At 39.9% G+C, this 25,753-nt stretch overlaps 1 protein-coding gene across 2 annotated transcripts; it reads left to right on the top strand.

Annotated features, from left to right (window-relative positions):
• The first annotated feature begins 111 nt into the window (after positions 1–111).
• On the top strand, positions 112–22,168 carry CASP3 (caspase 3). Of its 2 annotated transcripts, none has more exons than XM_047714732.1 (7): positions 112–223; positions 12,074–12,138; positions 14,809–14,933; positions 18,382–18,510; positions 18,842–19,017; positions 19,439–19,559; positions 21,086–22,168. In XM_047714732.1, the coding sequence occupies exons 2-7, from the start codon at positions 12,086–12,088 to the stop codon at positions 21,313–21,315; spliced, it is 834 nt and encodes a 277-aa protein (XP_047570688.1). In that variant the 5' UTR covers positions 112–223; positions 12,074–12,085; the 3' UTR covers positions 21,316–22,168. The 2 variants fall into 2 exon arrangements, with proteins under 2 accessions (XP_047570688.1, XP_047570680.1); XM_047714724.1 differs by lacking the exon at positions 112–223 and adding an exon at positions 11,175–11,195.
• The last annotated feature ends 3,585 nt before the right edge of the window (positions 22,169–25,753 follow it).

Here is a 25,753-nt window from a genome sequence, read left to right as displayed (position 1 = left end):
GTGGGAGTGGGAGAGCGTCTGGGCTGGAGGAACAGGTCTCCCGAGTAAGAAGAAGAAGGGAGCGGGCCCGGGGCGGGGCCTAGGGGCGGGGCCTAGGGGCGGGGCCTAGGGGGCGGGGCCTCCCAGGAGTACACCTTTTTGGGCTGCGGGCAGAGGCCGCTGTTTAGGAAGCCCAACGGGTGCGAGAGGAATCCGTACGTGGCTGTTGTTTGGAGGCTGTGCGGTGAGTGCTGCCATCGGCCCTTCCCGCCGAGAGAGCTCTGGGCCCTCTCCCTCCATCCTCCCAAGCTCTGCGCCCGCCCCGGCGACCTGCCCGGGCCTGCAGCTGCTCCGGGGAGGAGGACGTGGGCACGGTCCGTGCAGCGGATCCTTTGTTATGGCACCACGACGGGTGCGAGAACGTGCACTGAAGCCTGCTTAGCAGGACACCCGAGGGGGTGGGCGAGACCAGGGGATGTGGAGGCCGAGAAACGGAGATCTGGCTGGAGATACGGAGCCCGGAGGACTGGAGGATTGAGAGGCCGGGCCGGAAGCGTCGGGAGCGTGGAGGCTGGGTTGCAGAAGAGTCTGGCCCCGGGGTGAGGGTGGGGGGCGCCGGGGCCGGGTGGTAGGAGGTTGGAGCGGGAGCTGAAGGCAGCGGGATGCTTGAGAAGTGAGGGTGGTTGGGACCTTGGGCTGAAGTTGGGTCGGGAAAAGAGGAGCGGATGATCCGCGCCAAAAAACGGAGCCTCGAGAGGGCGGGAGGCGAGCCTGGTGCTGCTCAGAGTCGCGGACTGATCCTCCTATTACTGGAAGAGGGCTTGGTCTCTGCTGCTTTCTCTGTCTCGAGCCTAGATTTTTTCGGGCTGATTGTGTGACTCAGTTTTCCAGAGAAGTAAATTCCAAGCACTGAATTCCATTTCCTTTTCAGACCCGCAGGCTTCCATAATTCCTTGCAGCTCTTCCCTGTGATTATGTATCTGTTGCCAAAGTCACCTGGGAGCTGCTTTAAAGTCCCCTCAGGCCATGTTGAAAAGGGTGCCTTTCCCAACCCTCCTCCCTCTGGATTTCAGTGGGTCTGTTCTAAAGCCATGCAGTAGTTGCCCCTGTCCCTGTACTCAGTAAGTGGCATCCAAGCCAAAAATGAGCGTTCTCAGCTACCTCTCCCTCCCTGTTCCTTCCCCAATTAGCCATCAAGCCACCAGGACCTTCTAAATATTGGTGAGCTCTGTCCACTCCTCTCCATTTTTGAGAACCACCCTAGGCTCTTACCTAGCTACAGCAGCCTCCTTATTGGCCTCCAGTACTTCCAGACCCTTCCCCCTGCCCTCCCTCCATTCCATTCTTCACAGCGCATGCTGAATGATCTTTATAAAACAGAATTCTAGAAGGCTGCTCCTTTGGGCATAGGACAAACTCCATCCCTTTAACAAGGCTAACAAAGCCAAGCATAGGTTGGCGCCTTGGTCCCCTCCCTTGTTTTATCTTTCTTTATATCACCATTTCATTTATTGAACAGCCAGGCTGATCTTCAGACCCATTCTCTGCCTGGAACACTCTGCATTCCCTCTTTCCCTTCATTGCATCACTTTCACTTGAGGAACTCCCACTTAGGTTTCTGTTCTCATTAAGTACTTCAAGGTTAGGTCTTCTATTATGAGTTCCTTTTGCATCCTACATTTCATAAAAAGCAAATGGCATATCCTTTGCAGTTGCTTGTCTACTATCTTCCCTAATAGTTTGTAAGCAAATTCCATGAGTGACTATATTTATCTTGTTATCTTGTTGTTCCTTATTGTTTTTCTCCATATATATAGGGTCTGGCACAAGTAATACCCACACTACAATATTATGCTTTTTAATAATTATGCCCTATCAAGAAAAAATAAACCTATTTTGGGTTTACTTAGCAAATTATAATTAAAAGATGAGAATTAGAAAGAAATGGTAGAAGTGAAATATGGAGTCACTGTGACAATGTGAATTTGCAAGATAGTAACAGGTGCTAAGGAAGGTGGTGCTCAGCCACTTTGCGTTGGAGTTACATGATCTCCAAGAATGACTGTAAAGCTTAAGTCTTCCTTATCACCACCTGATGTTTGAGCTTTGGTTTTGCTTTGCTCTTTTGCAAAAAAAGGCTTTGAAAGTTAGAATGTGTTTTAATGAACAATTACTGGAGTGTGGCAATAAAACCTGTTCACAGTAAAAAGAAAAGAAAAGAACCATTGTACCTAATTAAATCAGATTTGCTTTTGCTCTTTAAAAAGGGCCTTGCTTCCTGCCTGTTTAAGAAACTGACATGTTATCTGATATAGGCAGTTACAGTATTTCTTTACTGTTTTGCTTTCAAAACCAATTTCACACAATCTACTACTTCATCCCCCTCCAGAGCTAAAAGGCAGTCTTTATTTTCATGTATGGCTTTAAAACAATTTTGGTGCCTACTATTAGATCTTTAAACTCTGCCTCAAATAGGGGAAGCCCTGGTGTTTGGGCCCCAACAAAGAGGTGGGAATTCTTAGACTGTTCGATAATGTTTTGTACACATGTAACAAATGTAGTGGAGGGGAACAGGTAGGTACTTTGTTGTCAGACCACTCAAGGCCAAGTCCCAAGGTTGCCACTTACTAGCTCATTCATAAGTTAGGCATAAATCATATATACACACCTCACAGGGTTATTGGGATAAAATGAGATGTCTGTTGACTATGCTTTGTAATTAGATAATGTTACTTCTCTGCCCATTTTGTTCTTGCCTGCAAATTGCTTATAGAGCTTCTGAATTAGTGTAGAGTAAGATAAACTTCTCTGATCCCTACTGAGCACTGTCTGGCAATTGCCTTGTGGAACTGAATAAGGGAGTCCAGGTGTGAGTCCCACACAGGGATAGGCTCCTTGGCTCTAACCACAACTCCATACATAGGTTTACTGCAGTGCTCTGCACACAGTTCAGTAAATTATGACAGTGCCAGTGACAAATGAATAAATACTACTGACTACCGACTCTGACTTTTCCCACTTTCAAACCTTCCCTGGCAGGCAGAGTTTCTTTAATCCAGTGGTTGTAAACCAGAAGTGCTTCTATAGAGGAGTTGTTCTGAGCAGGAGGGAGGAGATTCTGTAGGTTGTAATTTTTATAAAAGGCATGCAAGATCCTTCATTCTATATTTATTTTATACAATATATGACTTTAAACAGTGGGGAAACAATTCCAGCCTGTCTTCCTGGTCCTGGGGCCCTTCCAAAGAAAAGGAAAGAATGGTTTGATCTGTTTGTACGACACAACTGAACTTAGTTTAGTTTACTCTTTTATTTTACTTGCTGCTCAGTGTGTTTTCACCTTAATTACAAAGTAAATATTAAGAGATTGACTACCAGGTCTAATGGCAATGTCTAATTTGGTGATTCTTAAAATTCCCCAGAGAAATTCAAAGACCAGATGGGAATGAATTTCAATAAAACCTCTAGTACATTACAGCTGAAATCTGTTCTTATCCAAACTATTGTGAGAAGTCTGTTCTTTCTGTTTAAGTTACTAAATCTGGGTATGTTGACTGCTTTTGAGACTTTGTCTTCTCTAATAGGTCCTTTAAAAAAAAAAAAGGATTTTATTTATTTATTTGACAGACAGAGATCACAAGGAGGCAGAGAGGCAGGCAGAGGGAGAGGAGGAAGCAGGCTCCCTGCTGAGCAGAGAGCCCGATGCAGGGCCTGATCCCAGGACCCTGGGATCATGACCCGAGCCGAAGGCAGAGGCTTTAACCCACTGAGCCACCCAGGTGCTTCCTCTAATAGGTCCTTTCTAATAGGTCATAAATACAATCCTGATGTTTCTCAAACTCTTGGCAAAAGTATAGCCTTCCCAGAAGTTATAATGGAAAGGCTTCACTTTGACTTTATAGGCATATAGAAAATATCTTAATAACATGAAACCAGATATTTGACTTTTAGAAAGAGATTACCCAGTGGTATCAAAAACACCATAACTGTCATTCCTATTTTGTTCATTAATTAGAACAATAGTTTAAACTATTTCAGTATCTCTGCTGTCAGTTTCTGTCATGTTCTTTTTGTTCTCTGTCTCATCTTAATGAGAGCTTTTAGGTTATGGATTTTAGTTTCCTTCCTTGAAACTCTGGAGAGTATTACCCTAGTCATGTGGAGGAGTTGGAGTCTGCCCTCTCAAGGTGGACAGATCCTGGTTTGAGGACTAGCCAGAAAGACCTGAGTAAATAATAAATGTGTACCTAAATAAGTAAAAGTACCTTTTGGCTCAGAGGCTAGCCCAGACGAGCCAGCATCAAGAGGAACTGTTTGTTACATGACATTTGTACACAACCCTCAAATCACATATGGCATTGTGATTCTTTGGCCGTTTCTTTGGCTATGTGTTTTGGTAAATCTTTACCCATAATTTTTTTTTTTTAGATAGACCCATGATCCATGATAGATGATTCATAAGTGAGCAGTATTCATTCTGATGTCACGTTTGGAGATTTCAAACCCCTTTGAAACCAGGCGTTATCCTTTGCCTCAGCTTCCTTTTAGGACAGGCCCTAGGAATAGGCTACTGCTGTGTGACAAGTTAGCAGAGTAGAATCTGGCAAACTGTTACTACTAATTTAATGTCTTATTTTGAAATCTCTATCATGGGCACACTTTCACACTGTTCGTTTATAATAACAGGGTTTTGTGGGCTTTTAAATTTTTAACACTTTATAACTTGATACCGAAATTTCAGTTTTAGAAATTAATTTTCATTCTGCTGCCTTCACTGTAAAACATTTATCCTGCTTTACTGCATTATTGCAATATACAATGCCCTCTTTAGTCGGCTAACTAGAATATAAATAGGAAAACATTATGACTTTTCACTTGTTTAGGAAAACAGCATGAAATGTTTAAATACCTATTTTAGAGTGACCATACATTTATACTGACAACCTTTTGTTTTTGTTTTTGTTTTTGAAGATCTGACTGTTCGTAGCAGCTTCAGTGGCAAGCATTAAAGGGGTCCAAGAACTAGAAAAGTGAGTCTAAGACCCAAGTTCTAATTGCCATCTAATGCCAGTTGGTCTATTGCAATTTCTCCAGGATCTAATATATGTTTAGAAATGTATTTTATTATCAGCAGCATCCTGAGTTGATGGAAAGAATTACATACATCAGTACAGGAGAATCAGTGATAATTTCATTGCTGTGCTAGGATATATTTTTTGAACGCTTTTGGTATGTTTTCCCACTTACGTTTTGTCAAATGAAAGTGTTCTAAGAACTTAAAGTCCTGTGATCACTTAGAGTGTTAAATATTTCCCTTGAGGGATCATTTTTTTTTTATCCTTCTAAGATGAGATCACCATCCCTAGTATAATTGTATTCAGCCTGGCATTAGCTAATGGAAGTGATGTAATGCTACGTGTGACAAGTTCTACAAGAACCAAAGCTCTTTCTCCCAAGAGTGTGGATGTGGTGTTTCCATGTGGAAAAAGCAGATGGTGACAAGAAGAGAGTAAATGTGCACATGTCTGATGCAATGGGGATTTTTTTTACCACCGTGTAAATTTGTGATAATATACGAAGGTCAGCTGATCCTGTTGTAATATATATGGTTCAGGTACTGATAAAGAAAGCAATGAAAGTCATCATAGTGTGTGTTCCTGAGAAATCCTTATCAAATAGTATAAGACACTGTTTTAAATCCCATTCTAAAGAATTCATATTTTTTCCTTCCAGCCACCAACTGCCTTACTGAAACACAATCGTCCATCTCATGCCTAATATCAAATATCATTAAATTACAATTACTTGTATTAAGCTTGATCTATAGGAAACTTTAACTATTAAAAGTGACTTGGTTAAAGTTCAATAAATGTATGAAAAGGAAGTGAGTACTTAAAAATCACCTACTATTTAGGTGAAATCTTAACATTGATATGAGCCAAGAAGCCAAATATTTTAAAACTCTGGAAAGCTGATCACTATTTAAATTTAAGCTTTCTGGAAGGGTAACATAGTTTCATCCCATAGCTTTATTGTTGGCAAGAGATAAAAGGTTGGTAGAAGTTAGTATTTCCATCTAAGAATTGTGGCACTGTTTGCAGGAGTGTTTGACATGAGATCTTAAAGGCCTCAATCATATGTGGGAACCCATCAGCATTTAGGGGGTCCTGAACACATACTGTGTACCCTACATTTGGAAAACCCATCCACAGGGCCAATTTGAAGCAAACTGGGGCCAGATAGGACATGGCAGGAGCTCCAGGTTCAGCTTTAGAAATTTCGATCTTTATTAAGTCTTCTTTCCCGTTCTGTTTTCTTTTCTTTTTTTTTTTTTAAGATTTTATTTTTATTTATTTGACAGAGAGATCACAAGTAGAGAGGCAGGCGGGGTGGGGGGGCGGGAAGCAGGCTCCCCACTGAGCAGAGAGCCTGACGTGGGGCTCGATCCCAGGACCCTGAGATCATGACCTGAGCCGAAGGCAGAGGCTTAACCCACTGAGCCACCCAGGCGCCCCTCCATTCTGTTTTCATTCCAGATTTACTACAGGCTGGCCATAAAGTCTTGAAACATAGATAATATTATTTTCTTCTGGATTGTAACATAATAACAATAAATCACTTACTATGTATTTGCCTCTGGTTTGAAATTGTTAGCCACTCTGTAACTATTCTCTCATTTCATCAACTTAACCACAACTTTTTTTTTCAATCACGGATGGATAGTTGTTTTGCATTATAGTCTGCCCAGTTAGAATTGGCATGCATGGGGCAATTTGGCTCTATATTTATGGTTTAAGAATGTTTGAGGTTTCTTGTACTTAATCTATGTTTGTGGTATGTGTGAAACAGAAAAAGAAAGAAAAAGAGGGAGACTAGAACATGGTACAGAGCAGCCAAGAAAAGATTGCTACTTTCATAGTAGTAGCAGTCCCCTGTTTTTGTCATTCTTGAAACAGGGCTGAAGGTTGAAATTGACCACACAATCCTGGTTGATACAATCTCTCCCTGCCTATAGATATTATTTTATAAGATAAACTTTGTTACTATTTTCTAGGTTAAAAAAAAATAGATGTCATAGAAAATACAGGAAAATATCAAGGAGTAAATAAGTAGCCAGTAAAGCCATCACCCAGAGATAGCCACTGTTGGATGATAGGTTAATGTGTAAAGATGCTGGATAATTACTTTGGGTCTTTTCTTGTATAGAAAATTGAGATTATATTATTTTATAAAACTTTATAACCTATTTTTACTTAGCCTTATAAGCATTTCCTGCATGATTTAGTTCTTTAAAAAAGTTTTGTAGCTGTTTTAACTAACGTATGGATATACTACAACGTAACTATTCTCAATTCTCAATGTTCTCCTCTCCCCTCCTTCTCTTTCCCTCCTCTTCCCACTCCCTGGGGTTATTTTTTCTAGGCTGTGTTCTTAGAAGTGTAATTTTACCAGTTCAAAACTTCTAAGTTTTTATTGCAGGATAAGAGAACATAGCAAGATGTTCTCAAGAGATAATACCAATGTATGCCCCTTGTAGTAGTGTATGAGAATGCTGATCTCCCACACCCCTGCTAGCATTGTATGTGATTGGTTTTTGGTATTACATGATTATAATACATGGGTAAATATACACGAAAGTACACCTTGGACATTTTGGGATTCTTGTCTCATAGTTCATCTTCTAAATATAGAGAAAATAGAAGCAATCTTATAAGAAGTACCTCATCCTCCTTGCCTCACATTCGCCCTCCTGCCACATGTGCCCCAATAGTTTGCCCTCCTTCTCCTTATGGGGGATGAACCCTTACTTGTTCTTAGCTGAGACTAAGTCCTCCCCATATGTGAGAGATTTGCAAATCCTTCATCTCTTCAGGAACTTTCTCTCCTCTTCCCTTATTAATTTCTCACTTTCCACAGATCATTCTCATCAGCATGAAAGCAAGCCTTCTGTGGCCCATCTTCAAAACCAAACAGCAAGAAATCTCTACCCCTCGTCCCCCTCCAGCACCTATGCCATTTCTCTTTTCCCCTTCCCTGCAAAACTGCTTGCTCACTTGTGTTCTCTTTACTCATTTTTGTTCTCCCATTTTCTCCCCAACCCACTGCCACAACATTGATCCTTTTAAACTATAATGTTTGAAAATTGTGACACTTGGCTGTTGTGTAAATGTAGAATAAATATGTTTCAGGTACTTTATTTAATTAATAATAGAACCAGTAAGAGACTAAGACCAGTTCAAAGGAGAATTCGAAGAGCAAACAGATGGTTAGGTATACTGAGATGAATTTGCTAATAGAGGCAGAACTGGTTAATATCCTAAATGGCAGTGAAACATAATTTGGAAGGGTCATTTTTCTATAGGTCAGAAATCAGTATCATTTAAAGACAAAATTCATTTTTGTTGCTATAGACAAGAACCATTAGCATGGCTATCCATTTTCTATGACTTAATTTCCTACAGAGTTGTAAAATAACCTAGTCATTACAAGGTCAGATAAAGAGTTAGTATCTAAAATCTGTAAGGAGCTTATCAAACTCAACAGCCAAAAAAACAAATAATCCACTTAAGAAATGGACCGAAGACATGAATAGACATTTTTCCAAAGAAGACATTCAGATGGCTAACAGACACATGAAAAGATGCTCAACCACAGCCATCAGAGAAATACAAATCAAAACCAAGATGAAGTAACACCTCACACCTGCAGAATGGCTAAAATTACAACACAGGAAACAACAGGTGTTGGCAAGGATTCAGAGAAAGGGGAACCATCTTAACATTGTTGGTAGGAATGCAAACTGGTGCAGCCACTCTGGAAAACAGTATGGAGGTTCCTCAGAAAGTTAAAAAAGAACTACCCTATGACCCAGCAATTGCACTACTAGATATTTACCCAAAGGATACAAACATACTGATTAGAAGGGGCATCTGCATTATCAACAATAACCAAATTATGGAAAGAGCACAAATGTCCATCGACTGATGAATGGACAAAAGATATGCTATGTGTGTACACACAAACACACACATATATACTCACAATAGGGTATTATTCAGCCATCAAAAAGAATGAAATCTTGCCTTTTGCAATGACATGGATGAGTTACAGTGTATTATGCTAAGCAAAATAAGTCAGAAAGACAAATACCATATGACTCCACTCAAACGTGAAATTTAAGAAACAAGACATGGAGGAAGGGTGGAAAAAGAGAGGGAGGCAAACCATAAGAGAGTCTTAACTATAGAGAACAGAAGGGTTGCTGGTGGGGAGGTGGGTAGGGAATGGCTAAATGCATATGGGTATTAATGAGGGCACTTGTGATGAGCACAGGGTGTTGTATGTATGTAAGTGATTGATCGCCACATTCTACTGCTGGTACCAATATTACTTTCTATGTTAACTAACTAGAATTTAAATAAGAACTTAAAAAAAAAAAAAGACACGCTATAAAGTCAGCTAATCCTCAAGATTCTTCTAGACCATGCCCAGCACCACACTGAAATGCTATACAATAATTACTTTTGCCCATTTCCAGGTGTTAGACAATTTTTTCCTCATAATCCCCACTATACCCATGACCTTCTTGCCAAAGCCAATGGTCTGTCCTCAACTGACTTGACCTCTTAGCAAAATTTAAAGCATGGAACATTCCTTGAAAGACTTCTGCATGCTTTGGTATACAGCATTCATTTGACTCCTCCCCACTCAACTCCCCTCCTCATTTCAGTCATCTTTCTTAGTCTCAGGCTGGCCTTGTAATTAGCAGAGTGCCCTGTGTATCTCCAGTGCTGATCTCTCCCTGAGTTCCAGACTCTTAACTACATATATCCAGTGATCAGATCTAATCTAAGCCACCATCATCTCTTTCTAGAACTATTCTGTAAGGCTTTCCATTGGCTTGTGTGCCTCTACACCAATCTTCTACAGTTGATTCTCCACTCAACAGCCAGAGTGATCTTTTTAAAGCAAGCCGTCCCACCTTTGCTTAAAACACACCAATGGTTTTTCCTTACAACCAGAATAAAACCAACGCCGCTCTCGGCTCCTGAGGGCCCTATGTGATCTCACCTTCCCTACTTCATATCTTTTTATGCCTTCCCTTCTTTTACCATGCACTGGTCAAAGTGGTATTCGTTCTGTACCATGAATACCCCAAACTTTTTCAGGGACTTTGTACTTCTTGGTCCTTCCCAGCAAAGATAACTTCTGTGTCATTTAGATCTCGATATAAACACTACCCAAGAGATGGCTTCCCCAACTAGCTTAGCTAAAGTAGCTTATACTTCCAGTCTCTCCATTACTTTACCCCATTTTCTTTTCTTCATTGTCCCAATTAGTGTCAGAAATCTTACTATCAATCTGTAATTATTCTTCCTTTCTACGATGAAAGTTTGAAGGTAAGAACTTTGTCTTGTCTTCCACTCTGTCTTGGTGCCTACAGTGATACCTCTTACAAAGCATGTGCTCACTAAGGTTGTATTCACCATCCTCCCTTGGTTTTCTAGAAAGCCTTTAGGAAACAAGATGGTAGAAAAGCAAAGAGTCTTTGTTAGAAAAGCAAAACAAAGACTGGCTTTGAGAGGAAGTAAAACACTGCTCTTCTCTGTGGTTGAATTGAAATGGTCACACTTCCTTTCTTCCATATTTTTGTCTCCATCTTTTCTCACCATAGGTTCACACGGTATTTAGGGAGAAGGCAGGAATGAACTTAGCTTTGGAGAACAGAAGAGGTCTCCTTAGCTTTGGGCTTGGAAAAGGGTGGGTTTGGTAGAGATTTTCAGTTTGGGATGATGAAAAAGTAAGTTCTAGAGATGGATGGTGGTGATAGCTATACACTAATGTAACTATACTTAATGTTACTGAGTTATATACTTGAAATAGTTAAGATGGTAGATTTATGTATCACAATTTTTTTAAAATTTAAAAGTGGTGAGGAATGCTGGGACTTTCTGTAAAGGCTTTTGTGGTTGGCTGAGACCTATTGATGGGCTTTTATATTCTTTTACGATTTCTGATCTTAGTATACGAGTCAGGTTAAAGTTGTATTTTGATTTGTATTTTTGCGGTTGCCAGGGCTTCTAGAGGCTGGAGAAAGTCAAGAATTTGGGGGTCTGTTTTTCTCTTTTCTTCATTTAGGGAGGCAGATTGCCATGGGAAGTACGTTTACTTCTGGAAGGCCAGAGAAGACATGGGAGAACTCCAGAAGACAAGTAGTAAGGAACTGACTTCTTCAGAGGCAGCAGAGCAGAGTGGGAAGGAGAGGGCCTGAGTCACTTAGCTCTGTGACTGTGGACAGAGTCATTTATCACTAGAAATGGGGTTTCCTGACTCTCAGGAGTGTTGGGAAGAGGAAAGATGAGATGCCTAGCACAGTGCCTGCTGTCTAATAAGTCCTCCGTAAGTGCCAGCTGCTCCGATCATGAGGACTTGCTCACCGTGTCAGGTCCACTGGAATTGTCTGATGGAAGATTGAAAGCAGAAACTTTAGTTCTCTCTTCCAGGTTTCCCTGGCCATTCTACCGCCCTAGATGAGTAGGTGGAATTCTCAAGCCCAGTTTCAAAATAAAGATTACATGGAAGTTTGGACTTCCTGGTGCTGTGTCTTTTGAGAATCTAAAGCTTTGTAGCATAGTAGCGTGTGAGCTTACCATTGTGATGGGAAGTTTCTGGGTTTTGTCTCAACTGTGCTGCCTTGGAAGACTAAGTTCTTAGCAATGAATGACCTGATCTGTTGTGAGAGAAACAAATTGCAATCTGTATCTTGATCTGGTGGGAGTGGATAAATGTAAATATTTATCAAGCTGTGTGCTTCTTACCTGCACACTAAATGAAGTTCATAGCTCAGTTAAAAAAGAGAGAAGGAGAGAGAAAGAAATGGACTACATTGCACATACTTTTAGAAAGGATTATAGCTCTCAGGTTTGACCCCCAAAAACCTTTAACAAGAGAGGAGAAGCTGGGCCAGGAGTGGTAATGCCAGTGGTAAAATGTCCATATATAGCATTAATTTGGAGAAAGAATCATTGGAATAATTAATATAATACAGTGGTCTTCTAATGACAGATTAACTCCTGTCTTCTTTATATTCCAGTTAGAAGTATCCATGGAGAACAGTGAACACTCCGTGGACGCAAAATCCATTAAAAATTCAGAAACGTGAGTATTTCTATTGGATATATTCTATTCTATAATATATTCCCATATATTCTATTATGTTATATATTCTATTACATATTCTATATATATCATATATTTATATATAGCTATCCTAATCTATTCTATAATATATTTCTAATAGAAAAATATTCTATTTCTATCCTTTATAATGAAGGAAAGGTGTGTAGGTAATACAGCAGACTTGAAGGAATGGGGAAGCAGAAAGGGCTTTCAAACTAGAGAGAACCAGCTGACATCCTCCCTTGACAGCTGCGTGGCTTTTGCACATGTTAACTTATCCTCCCTGAATCTCATCTTTCAAACCAAACTTTCATGATACTGTGGGGAGGGCACAGAGCACAATGAGGTCCAGAGCCTGCCCCATAGTCAGAATCCCCAACCTGCAGGAGGATGCCTTAGGAGAGGCAGAACTCGCAATTCTTCTGTGCCTCCCAAAATCTGTCTGTAGGATGACAGCCTTTGTGTTTGGAGGAGATTTTTGGCTTTCTGTTTATTTATGAGTTGTTCTTTTTCTTTAAAGATTTTGTTTATTTATTTGCCAGAGAGAGCCCAAGCAGGGGGAGCAGCAGGCAGAAGGAGGAGCAGCTCCCTGCTGAGCAAGGAGCCTGACACGGGGCTCGATCCCAGGACCCCAAGATCATGACCTGAGCCAAAGGCAGACATTTAACTAACTGAGCCACCCAGACGTCCCTATTTATGAGTTTGAAGACTAAAATGAAATGCCAGCTCTGAGTCTGGGGAAGAACTGCCTGCTTTTAGGTGATCTCGCACCATCTGCTTTTCTGTCTTCCTCTTTCCAGTAGTTTGCTTATTAATGTTTCCCAAAACCAAATGATGGAGGAAGGAAAAAGATCACATGTAAACACCATTAATGTAATTCATGTCATTATCCACTTGGGATCCCTTGTGGAACTTTGAATTCCGAAAGTTTCTTCTGAGACCCAGTATTATTATTTTGGACAAAAATCACAGTAATTATTTAGTGATCTTCATATTAAACAAACGTATTACGGAACGATCACCAGGTTACCAATAATGATTTAGCAGTGTCTGCTTAGCTGAAGAGATTTATTGGAAACTAAACTTTTTTTTTTTTTTAAGATTTTATTTATTTGTTTGACAGACAGAGATCACAAGTAGGCAGAGAGGCAGGCAGAGGGGGCGGGGGGAAGCAGGCTCCCCGCCGAGCAGAGAGCCCAATGCGGGGCTCAATCCCAGGACCCTGAGATCATGACCTGAGCCAAAGGCAGAGGGCTTAACCTACTGAGCCACCCAGGCGCCCCAGAAACTAAACTTTTGAGATACAATCTCATTTTAGAAGGGTTGGGTCTTTTATTTATTTTTTAAACCTTTTTAAGTGACTTACACATTTTCCTACCTTTTCATATCATACAGAATATAATTTAATAGCAAATTGCACAGGAGCCCAAAACAGATTTAGGTCTGTTTCAATTCAACGATAAGTTATGCTCGTGTCCCTCGGCTTTTAAGTCTGCTCTGAGTCAGGCGTGTCCCCCTCCCCATGCAGCTATCCTGTTGCTGGTAGAGGAACCCTCCCTCCTAAGGAGGCAGCAGGGGTGGTGGGGAATTACAGTTCTGGGATCCACAATTTATATGATTTTCAACAAGTCACTTGGCTTTCTGAGCATAAATTTTCTCACCCGTACAATGTGGGGATCTTCACTGTTAGCTAAATATAGTTGTTTCTGACCTCGACTGCTTTAATTTACTATTTTAATCTTTTTCCAACAATGTTTGTAGAATTGTATATAATCTGAAATACTCTCGGGTTAAATGCATGAGGACGTGGACTTGAGGTGTTGATGTTTGGTGTCCCTAGACCTGATGTGTCCTGATCCTTGGACTAGATCAGGGGTCAGGCCTGCTGTCTATTTTGGTCAAGTTTTATTGGGACATAGCCACACACATTCCTTTACATGTCGTCCTGGGCTACTTTCACCAGTAGAATGGAGTAGCTGCTTCAACAGAGACTGTACGACCTGCAAATCTCAAATACTTAATGTTTGGCTTTTTTGAAAAAAAAGTTTTTTGATCCTGGTCTAGATAACAGGTTTTTGGATAAGTGACCTGCAGACAACTATTTCCAATTCTTTACAACAGTGATCTGTGTATTAACTGTTAATTTGTTCAGCTCATAGTGTTTAAGGAGCAATTTAGGAATGGTGAAAAATACCATGCTTTGAGATGTATTTGCATTTTTTCAGTTTCCTCTCATTTTCAGGGTATTTTTAAGATCTTACTCTTACCTTGAGAGAGAAATATCTCACAAGCTATAAGAAATTTAAGAATTTTAAACTATAAAATACATTTGGTGAAATTTTATAAAAATTTAGAGGAAAACTTAAAATGTAGAGAGTAAAAGCCTGAACTCTGAAGTCCGAAAGGTGTGCTCTCCCTTGGCTCTGACAGTGTCTGTGTCACCCTTAGCACTGAGCCTTGGGGTACGCATTTCCACATCTGTGAAATGGTTTCTCATGAAATTTAAATCAGGAAAGGCTACCATAGCACAAAGCCTGACATTCGTTCAACAAATGTGAACTGTTCTTATGTATTATAAAATTTGTATTACTGTGAACAGCAGCATCAGTCATTTCTACCTATGTTAACTGTTTTTTGATTTCCAAACAGAAAGATCTTACATGGAAGCAAATCAGTGGACTCTGGAATGTCCTTGGACAACAGTTATAAAATGGATTATCCTGAAATGGGTTTATGTATAATAATTAATAATAAGAACTTTCATAGAAGTACTGGTATGTATCCTAACGTAATTTTTAATCCTCTTCAAATATTGTACCATTTGTGGCGCCTGGGTGGCTCAGTGGGTTAAAGCCTCTGCCTTCGGCTCAGGCCATGATCTCAGGATCCTGGGATCGAGCCCCGCATCGGGCTCTCTGCTCGGCAGGGAGCCTGCTTCCCTTCCTCTCTCTCTGCCTGCCTCTCTGCCTACTTGTGATCTCTGTCTGTCAAATAAATGGATAAAATCTTCAAAAAAAAATATTGTACCATTTACGTTTGGTATAATATAAAAAATAGAACTGATGTTATTAGTTAGTAAACGATAACACAGAATAGCCACAAAGTAAAGATAGAGCAGGACCCTACACATAGTCCATCACAAACTCTTGATCTTCCGCCCATTATCAGAATTTCTCCTCTTCCAACAGCTAGCTTCCCATCTGTGTGTTGGCTCTCCTGCCCCAAATTCTGTAGAACTCTTGCTTCTTTATCCTCCTGCTCCCTCTTTCATTCTAACAGATTGCAACAAATAAGGAGCAGTATATTTTTCTTTCCCAGAACTGTGTGAGGCACCTCATAGGTATTATCTTGTTTAATTTTTGCAACAATTCAGAAAAGTAACCACAATTAGATGCTGAAAGGTTAAAATTCTGACACAGAGTTCACACAGATCATTTAGTAGCGAGCTGGGACTTGGCCTTGGTGTGTGCCTGACCACGCCCCACCTTGCAGTCTGAACTCTTGAGTCCACCTCCTTCCAGTGAAGCACTGCTTCACTTCTTTCTATCTTCATTTGCTCTATTGACTTTTTCCTTTCCCCCCACAAAAATGACAGAACCCCATCTTAAAGAGACCTTTCTTTCACCTTGCTTCCTCTTAAGCTATGATCTGATTTTTATCTCTTCTAAATTTTTGAAAATATGGGCTGTAAGCTTGCCATCTTCACTTCTCTCCATCCCTCTTGAATCTCTTTTCTGTTTTCTACCTCTGCAGAAACTGCTTGCTTAGGTTCCCCATGGCCTGATCACTAAATCTCTCTTCTCAGTCTCTGTACTGGGTGTGACTTGAATCTACTGATATGGTTCAGAATATATATATATATATATATATATATATTTAGAGAATATAAACCATCAAATCCCTTACAATCCCAGAAAGTTCATTAAAATCTTGATGTGTTGATTCTTTTTTCCTGAGAGTTTCTTTCAAAGCTTAATTTCATTCATAATATGTAAGCAGTGTTGCATTCTGCTTGTTCCACTTAATGTAATGTAAGCATTTTTCACGTTGCTATATAATTATCAGATCTCTTAATTATTATATAGTATTCCATTTGCTTAATTTGCATAATTTATCATATGAATGGACATTTGGGCTGTTTCTCCATTTCTTATTTTTTATATTTATATTGATGCTGTGATAATTCTTTGAATCGGCATTTCGATCACATTAGACTTAATTTTTAACTAAAGAAATTAGAAGGCCCAGATCCAATTTAGGAGGCCATCTATAGGGCCGGTGGTGAAAATGGCCAGAAGAATCCAGGTTGCCCTGGAACGATAAGCAGAACTTGGTGTTAGAATAGTTATGAGGAAGGAGTAGTGGGAAAAATAGGTGTCTGAATCTGAACGAAAGTCTTCGTATTGCTTTTGGCTGTAAGTTGAGATGCCACCTTCAACCATCAGATACTCTATATCACATTGCTAGTTATGATGCCCACTTCCTGTAGAATTTTACATTGTGGAACCTATTCTTTAACAGCCATAACCACAAATTACTTAACCCAGGAGTCTAACTTTAGCAATCGAATGAGCTCTTCTTCTGCTTTGAAATGTGAAGGTCAGGTCCTCACAGTGCTCTCCTTATAGTCTTGTGTTTTCTGTTCTACTGTTAAATGGCTCATGGGGCGCCTGGGTGGCACAGTGGGTTAAAGCCTCTGCCTTCGACTTGGGTCGTGATCCCAGGGTTCTGAGATCAAGCCCCACGTCAGGTGCTCTGCTCAGCGGGGAGCCTGCTTCCCTTCCTCTCTCTCTGCCTGCCTCTCTGCCTACTTGTGATCTCTGTCTGTCAAATAAATAAATAAAATCTTTTAAAATAAACAAACAAACAAATAAATAAATGGCTCACAACCCAGGACCAGAATTCAGTCTCTTTGTCACATAGCTGCATGGTGTCCTCATCCTCTCCAAAGTCAAAACTTTGATGGGCTTATTATAATTTTACAAAAATTACCTATGGCCATGATACAAATTTCAGAAACTACAGATTAATAAAAGAAAAAGCATTAAAGTCACTCATAGTCACACTACTCAGAGATGCTCTGTCAACAATATTTTGTGGGCATAGGCATTGAGTATTTTTTTGTATTAATACATGTTATAATTTACTCAGTTCTAAGGTATGTCTTCTCTAACACTTTGGCATTTTTAGATCTGAGCACATTGTATAGTCAGTCTGTCCATTAATGTGGAGAGTACTGTAAAGGAGAAACTGAAGCCCAGAACCCCTGGGTACAGGACTGACACTAGCCTTATTACTTTCAACAAGTTCCTGAACTTCTCTGTGCTCCCTGTCCCACATCTGTACAAGTGAAGCTGGTCACAGTCACTGTCACACTGGTGTTTGGAAGGGTTGAAGGAAATTACTCATAGCAGGATGCCTGGTGAACAAGATTAATGTGGTAGTGGTTTGTGGGTTTGTTTTTTTTTTTTTTTTTTTTTCTGAAAGTATATTAAAGTAGTAATGGATCTTAAAATTGTTGGGAACCTAAAAAAATACAGTTCCTCTGAATGTGTGAGATGTGTGTATTGTTATATATAGCATTTTTTCTTACACAAAAGTAGGATCCTGTTGTTTTACAGGTTTTTTTTTTAATACAATGACCATTTCCCATGGCAAAATTTTGTCTATGGAAATTTAAAAAAAAAGATTTATTTATTTGAGAGACACAGAGAGAGAGAGAGAGAGGGAGGGAGAGATCGGGGGAGGGGCAGAAGGAGAGAGCGAATCCCCGGTAGACCCTGGGCTGAGCTTGGAACCCACTGCAGCGCTTGATCCCACATCCCTGAGATCATGACATGAGCCAAAATCGAGAGTCGGATGCTCAACCGACTGAGCTGTGTCATGTCTACAGAAATGTTAATGGCAACACAGTAGTCCATTATGTAAGTGAATCATAATTTATTTAACCGAACTTCCCTCGTTAAGCATTTCAGTTGTGTTTTTCACTATCTAAGCAGCTGTGAAAGATATCCTTCTGACCATAGCACTGATACAGCTTATGTTATGAAGTGTCTTATATGCTAAGAAACTAAAGAGACTTTGTGTTAGATCAAAGTCATTGAATTTTCTTAGCAGTTGAAAAGATTTTATTGTGGATTGTGTGACTTGCTGAATAGTTTATTTCAGAGGAATTATTTTTTTTTTTTCATGAAGTTATAAGTAATCCTTTCTGTTTTCAAGGAATGGCACCTCGGTCTGGTACAGATGTAGATGCAGCAAACCTCCGGGAAACATTCACAAACTTGAAATATGAAGTCAGGAATAAAAATGATCTCACATGCGAAGAAATTTTGGAATTAATGGACAGTGGTAAGAAATAATTAAAAGAATGATGACCTCCCTTTATTGTCCAGTTTTATATTATGGTATAGCTGTAATTATAATAATAAGGCATGAGAACTGGGGCACCATATTCTATATAATCCCACATTTTATATACATAAAGTAAAAGTTATTCATGCTACCTCCCTAACATGGTTTGAGGTATGTCGACTGCCCCAAGGTAGGTTTTGATGATCTCTCAGTTCTGTCCTCAAGTTTCTTCATCTTCCTCCTGTACAGTTTAAATAGGAGATTGATGGGTGAATGAAGTTGTGTTGTTTTTTATGTTTATTTTCCTTACATGTAAACATTTTTCCAGTCTCTAAAGAAGATCATAGCAAAAGGAGCAGTTTTGTTTGTGTACTTCTAAGCCATGGGGATGAAGGAATAATTTTTGGAACCAATGGACCTGTTGACCTGAAAAAACTAACAGGTTTCTTCAGAGGGGATTACTGTCGAAGTCTGACTGGAAAACCCAAACTTTTCATTATTCAGGTAATTTATACCTAAACAACTTAGTTATTGAGGATTAATCAGGGATTAATTCGCTCATTTGTGGATTAGCCAATGGATTTATTTTTCCCCCTGAAGCTACTGAACTACTTTAACTTTTTTATTCATTTAAACTACCACTTACAAGATAGAAAATAAATATTCCTTTTAGACTTGAATCAAAAAAATTCCTCATTTAACATCCATGTTTACACAGCCTTTACATTTCTTAGAAATAACAATTATGTATATACACACATAATGGTTTTTAATAATTTTTTTTTAAGTAGTCTCCACACCCAGCATGGAGCCCAACATGGGGCTTGAACTCACGACCTTGAGGACAAGACCTGAGATCAAGAGTCAAAAGCTTAACCAACTGAGCCATGCAGGCGCCCTTAAATGCTTATTTTCTAACTGCTAGGCCTGCCGAGGCACAGACCTGGACTGCGGTATTGAGACGGACAGTGGAGCTGAGGACGACATGGCCTGTCAGAAAATACCAGTTGAAGCGGACTTCCTGTATGCCTATTCCACGGCCCCTGGTAAGACAGCTACCAATAACAGACGTTACCTGAAGAGTCTAAACACAGAGCAAGTGTTCCAAAGGTTTCCAAGGTTTTCACATTCATAAGCATCTAACGGGTCTGTATTTTAAGGTAACAGAGAAGTGTCAGAAAGTCTTCTTTAAGCAAAGTTTGGCTGGAAGGTGTGCATTTATAAGAAGGTGGGAGGATGGGGTAACCAGGTGATGGGCATGACGGAGGACACGTATTGTGATGAGCACTGGGTGTTACATACAACTAATGAATTGTTGAACACTACATCAAAAACTAATGACGTACTGTATACTGTCTAACTGAACATATTAAAAAAATATATAAGAGGGGCGCCTGGGTGGCTCAGTGGGTTGAAGCCTCTCTGCCTTTGGCTCAGGTCATGATCCCAGGGTCCTGGGATTGAGCCCCACCTCAGGCTCTTTGCTCAGCGGGGAGCCTGCTTCCCACCGCCCACCCCCCGCCTGCCTCTCTGCCTACTTGTGATCTCTGTCTACCAAATAAATAAATAATCTTAAAAAATTAAAATTAAAAAAAATAAGAAAGCATACATCCACAGTGTCCTCCATGAACTTAATGCCAGATATTATAATATACAATACAATATTGTGTATTAAAATATAGGGGATGAATTGTAATCTTATGATACGGTATAGTGTGTGCTATATTGTCACATTTTCCAGGAATTCCTTGGAAGATGGGAAATAATAAAAATAAACCTGAATAGTGTGTGAGAGGGTAGAGTGGAATGGGGGAAAAGAAATAGGTCATTCCATGTTATTGCGGTTGTGTTGTACCTGTCCTCCTATAAATAAGTATTGATTGATTGTAAAATTTATTTATTATACAGCTAACTCGGGGTGACACAAAGTTTGGAAATAGAGGACAAATGTATATTTAAAGAATGTTACATTTTTAAATACGCTCAATATGATTTCTTTTTAACCTCAAGACAGTTCCAGGTAAAGTACTTCCAAATTAGAAGCAATAGATCTGAGAGTTAATCTGAGAAAAAGTACGATGGATACATTGTGTTCTCTTTTTTTAGAGTTTTTGAATATTCTGTAATGTCTTTATTATACTTCGTCTGGATGCCTTGTAGACAAATTTAGGACATGCAAATGTGTGCATACATAAGCAGTTGATGTCTGGGGTGAATCAGTAATCTGATGGCAACATCATGCTTCTTAAAATGGTGTCTCTTACACATTTGTCCCTGCATCTTTTGCATGTTTTCCTCTTCCTCCCTATGAGAAGGGAAACCCAGACAAGAGAACTCACCATGATTCAGCGGGGAAGGTAGTTCACACTCTTTTTTCCTTACCAGAATGAGAGGTGTATGCACAACGCCAACCCCACCCCCAGCATCATCTCCCCTGAAACAAGAGGAGGTGTTTATTTCCTTTTTATGGCTAGTAATGCGCATGGATCTTTGTGCTTGTTTTTACCTTTGTGATTATGTAATCTATAAAATCAGATACTCATGGTACTTGGGTTGTTACTCTGCCTCGTAGGTTACTATTCCTGGCGAAACTCAAAGGACGGATCCTGGTTCATCCAGTCACTCTGCACGATGCTGAAACTGTATGCTCACAAGCTTGAGTTTATGCACATTCTTACCCGAGTTAACCGAAAGGTAGCCACAGAATTTGAGTCCTTTTCTCTTGACTCTGCTTTTCATGGAAAGAAACAGATTCCATGTATTGTGTCTATGCTCACAAAAGAACTGTATCTTTATCACTAAAGATGGATGGTATTTTTGGTTTTTTTTGTTGTTTGTTTTGGTTTTTTTTTAGTTCATATGTCAAGTGAGGAAATGGTTTAACTGATCCTGTATTTTCCTCTTATTTTAATCTAATCGAATACTTCACATGGTACTTTGGAACCTGCTACTTTCATAGCAATAAAACTATGAGGCTACCTCACACTCAGAATCAGGTAGTCGAAATTGAATTTAATTAGGAATAAATAAAAATGGATAGTAGTACAATGGTTGTGAGAGGAAATGTTTCTAAATCAACTGCCCTGAAAATTAACAAGTTTCAGTGATGCTGTTATGAATTTTTAAGTAATCATGGAAGAGGTTAAACGCTGTAATTATGAATTTCAATGATCTTAACGTGCTCCTATATGAGAGTATGTACTCTGATTTTTGTCAAACCACAGACATGCTAATGAGGAATAATGTATCCTAGAATGTGGGGCTCCGCGGGCAGGGTCAAAGTCCTAAAGACCTACCTTGATTTTAGAATCAGGATTTGGAGACAAGTCAACTGTATTTTTTGGTCATTTGTCTGAGAGCATGGTTTTGTGATGTTGGGCCCAAGCATGTCTTTGTTGCAAAAAGTCATGTTTAGTATTGAAAAGGAAACTAAATATTTTGCCAGAGGAATTGTGAGCAAATCTCTTTGACTCTCGCGAGGAATTTAGCTAAATGCAACATCAAGGCGGGGTAGGCAGAGTTAGAACTGCAAGGTGCAGAGATGCAGCTATCTGCCAACACCCAAATCCTGTCCTTTGTGCCTGAACCAAATCCGTTGAGCTTCACATGCCAGCAAAATGTGTGAAGAGATGTTATGTAAAAGCCTCACACTGTCGATCACGCTGCTAGCAGCGTGAATTGAAGAAATTCTACAGGAATGCACTAAAATACAACTTACATAGTAACCAGTGAAATGCCACGAAAAACAATAAATCAATCAGCTGGGTACTCCGTCATTAGAAGATGGTCTGAGCCTGAGCAGAGACACTGTGGGCACAGCCTGTGTGATGAGGGCAGAGCCCTGGACCGGCTTTGGGAAAAGGCCCGCTAGCTAGTTTTTCCGTATGGACTAGTGTGCGTGGAAGATACCCTCCAACCCAAGGCAGGAATCTCCAAGAGAGCCAACCAACTCAGAAGTTTCTGAGATGGCAATTTTCCAAAGGTGCTAAGGGTCACAGCAGAAACCATAGCACATTTTATGGTACAATTTTTAAGTGTGTTATTTTCTGTTGAAGTTTACAGTCAAAGGTACAAAAAAATGGTAATTATAATGATGTCCTGTTCATTGAATGAAAGGCCCTTGGCACGCAGGACCTTAGAAATCACCAGTCTCCCCACTCCTCTGGTGCCTGGGGAAGCAGCCCCCACCATGGAGGCCAGCCCCGCAGGCGTCCTCCCTCAGGCAGGCCCTGAGTCCTTGCTGCATCCCGGGGCCTCAGGGGTTTTGCAGTCGTGACATTTAAGGTAAGCTATCTCTTGCTCAAAGAAAGAAACTGACATTTATAAATGACCACTCTTTGTTTTACCTGTGGAACTTTTTTCTAAGTAAATAAGGCATGTCCTGGTATCTTGAGATGTGTTCCTGTGTGACTATTTTGTAAATTTTTGTTATGCATTTTTATTTCAAAATATAAATTTTAACTTAAATCACCAACATGTTCAAGTTTTTGTTGTTCTCATTTCTGATATGGTGCCGCTAACTCTAGTTTAAAAACAGTTTTAACCAATATCTGGAGCTTGATTTAGAAAGGGTGCAGCAGGATTTTGTCATCAAATATTTTGAGGTGGTGGTGAATTACTGAATAGGATAAGCAGAGCTCTCTTCTTCCCAGGCCCTGTCACTGGGGCCCTGTTACTAAGATAACCAGGATGCCAGGAAAGACAGCAGGTCTGCAGAGACCACAGTCCCTAAATATGACCATGTTTTTGCTTGTTTCCTTGCTTTGCAGAATGGTAACAGCATAAAGGATATTGCTGAAGACAACATTTTCCACCACATGCATTTTCAGTGGGGCTAATAGAAGGGGAAAAAGAACCTGGGAGACATGTATGTCAAACCACGAATGTCCCTGGTGGCCACCTCTGGGAAAGTGTTCCCTTAAATAACGTACTTAGAAAAGGAGTGTAACAAAGTGCAAACGTGCAGTTTTAAATTCCTTCCAGTGTTTCTATAATGAACATGGAATAGTTTTTAAGTCAGAAAACTAAATTAAATGATCCGAACTGGGAAAATGGGATTCCTGTTTTCAGGGAATAGAGGGTGGCATGGATAACTTTTTAAAGACTCTTTAAAGCTATAGTTCTATAATGGGTTGAGAAAATGAGTCCATTCTAATCTCACTACTATCTAAAGAAGTCTGAGATATTAAAAAGGAAAAAGCCAGGGATTCAGTAGAAAAATGGACCAAAGGCATGGACACAGTTCACAGAAAAGGAAAGACCAAATGTCCCTAACACTCAGGTAAAGAGCTTAATTTCCATCATAATAAGAGAAAAAGCAAATTAAAGTAAGGTATCATCTATCCTCTGTCAGATCAACAGAAGCCCTGAAGTTAGATACCATTCTGTGGGCAACACAACAAGAAAATACCTCCTCCCACTGGTTGGTTTGCAAAATGGTGTAATTCCCTGTGGAGGAGAATCTGGCAATACTTACCAAATTTTATGTTCTTCATTTCAATCTACTTTTTTTGAAATTCAAGCTACCCATACATCTGTCCATGCACAAAATTTTAGGTACAATTACTCATCACAACATTGTTTTCATGGTTTAAAAAAAAAAAAAAAAGGCAGCAACCCATCTATAAAGAAGGCAGATTAAATACACTGTGATACATCCACATAATGGAATATTATTTGCTGTAAAAAGTGGGGAGGAGTCTGCTTAACCAATAGGTGAAGATCTCCCCTATGTATGATTAAGTAGAAATGGGTGAAACAGAACACGTAGGTAATATGCTCTATTTTGTGTAAAAAGGGAGGACGGAGATAAGAATGCATTTGCTGGGGCGCCTGGGTGGCTCAGTGGGTTAAACCTTTGCCTTTGGCTCAGGTCATGATCTCAGGGTCCTGGGATTGAGCTCAGCAGGGAGCCTGCTTCCCACCCCTCTCCCGCCTGCCTCTCTGCCTACTTGTGATCTCTGTCTGTCAAATAAATAAATAAAATCTTTCAAAAAAAAAAAAGCATTTGCATAAAGAAACACCAGGAGGATTTAAAAGAAGAAGAAGAAGAAACTAATAAAAATGTAAATGGTGGATGGGGTTGGGGATGGAAGTGAGATTTCACATGTGTTCACTTTTCTATAAGACTTCGACTTTCTGGAACCATGTCAGTGTATTACCTGTGCCAACTGAGAGAAGAAGCGGAACTGAATCAAACAAACACATTTATTTTGAGTCTCAGAATTGCAATTTGGGAGTACACGTTCAGGTATCAACCCAAATTTTGACCCACTAGGGAACAGAAGTCAGGGTTTATTAAAGAGAAAAGGGAATGCTTGTCTATGTTTGCAAAGAATTTGGTTGATGTTGGCAACAGAAAACCAATCTTGGCTAACCATAATTGCTTGCGAAGGTAATCACTGAGCAAAAGTTCATTCCTATACCAGACTGCAGGTGTTCATGGAAAGTCCTTGGAATATCGGCTGTTTGGCCCAGTGTAAAAGTCCATGTTTCCACCCTGGGAGGAGTGTGCATAAGGCCCACCTTAATGGCCTCCCAGCTCCATGTTAAAACCCACTGATATAAATGACTCCTTTTTATTGTACCTTTCAAGCCTTCAAAGATGAAATTTAATCAAGGGGAGGTGAGAGGGGCATAAAACTTTCTCAATGATGAGAACATGGATTGTACATGATGAGTACAGAGGGCAGGGGTGGAGAAGGTACCATACATTTCCAAAAGCCACGTTATATGATTTTGTTTAGCTCACTAACTTCTTTGTCTCAACCACAAGGTATTAATTGAGACATCATAACATATTAATATTAGAACTTGAGCCCAAGATAATTCTCAGGATTTTGTTGTTGAAGGAACAAACTGGAGTATTAGTTTCTTGGTTGATTTTTCTACTTATTCCATCCTTATCCTTTACAATATGATTATAATTAATTATCACATGGTAAGCAGGCCAAGAAATATTCACAAGAGAATTTTCATGCCCAGAATCTCTACCTTTTATTACCCTGATAATGAAAGACCTAACAAGTACCATATGACTTCACTCAAACGTGAAATTTAAGAAACAAAACAAAGGAACAGAAGTGGGGGGGAAGACAAACCAAAAAACAGACTCTTAACTGCACAACAGACTGGAGGTTAACAGCGGGGAGGTGGGTGGGGTGTGAGGGAAATGGGTGAAGGGGATTAGAGTACATCATGATGAGCACTGAGTAATGTATACACTTACTGAATTACTATA

This window comes from Lutra lutra, chromosome 2, assembly GCF_902655055.1.
Source record: "Lutra lutra chromosome 2, mLutLut1.2, whole genome shotgun sequence".
Taxonomy (NCBI): domain Eukaryota; kingdom Metazoa; phylum Chordata; class Mammalia; order Carnivora; family Mustelidae; genus Lutra; species Lutra lutra.
Note: the sequence above shows the minus strand (reverse complement) of the source record. Positions and strands in the feature narration are given on the sequence as shown.

Bases quoted from the DNA above. Each gene is read 5' to 3' on its own strand.
- CASP3 (XM_047714732.1), top strand. From the start codon at position 12,086: ATGGAGAACAGTGAACACTCCGTGGACGCAAAATCCATTAAAAATTCA. The intron at 12,139-14,808 runs GTGAGTATTTCT...ATTTCCAAACAG, and splicing joins TCCATTAAAAATTCAGAAAC to AAAGATCTTACATGGAAGCA. The intron at 18,511-18,841 runs GTAAGAAATAAT...ACATTTTTCCAG, and splicing joins TTTGGAATTAATGGACAGTG to TCTCTAAAGAAGATCATAGC.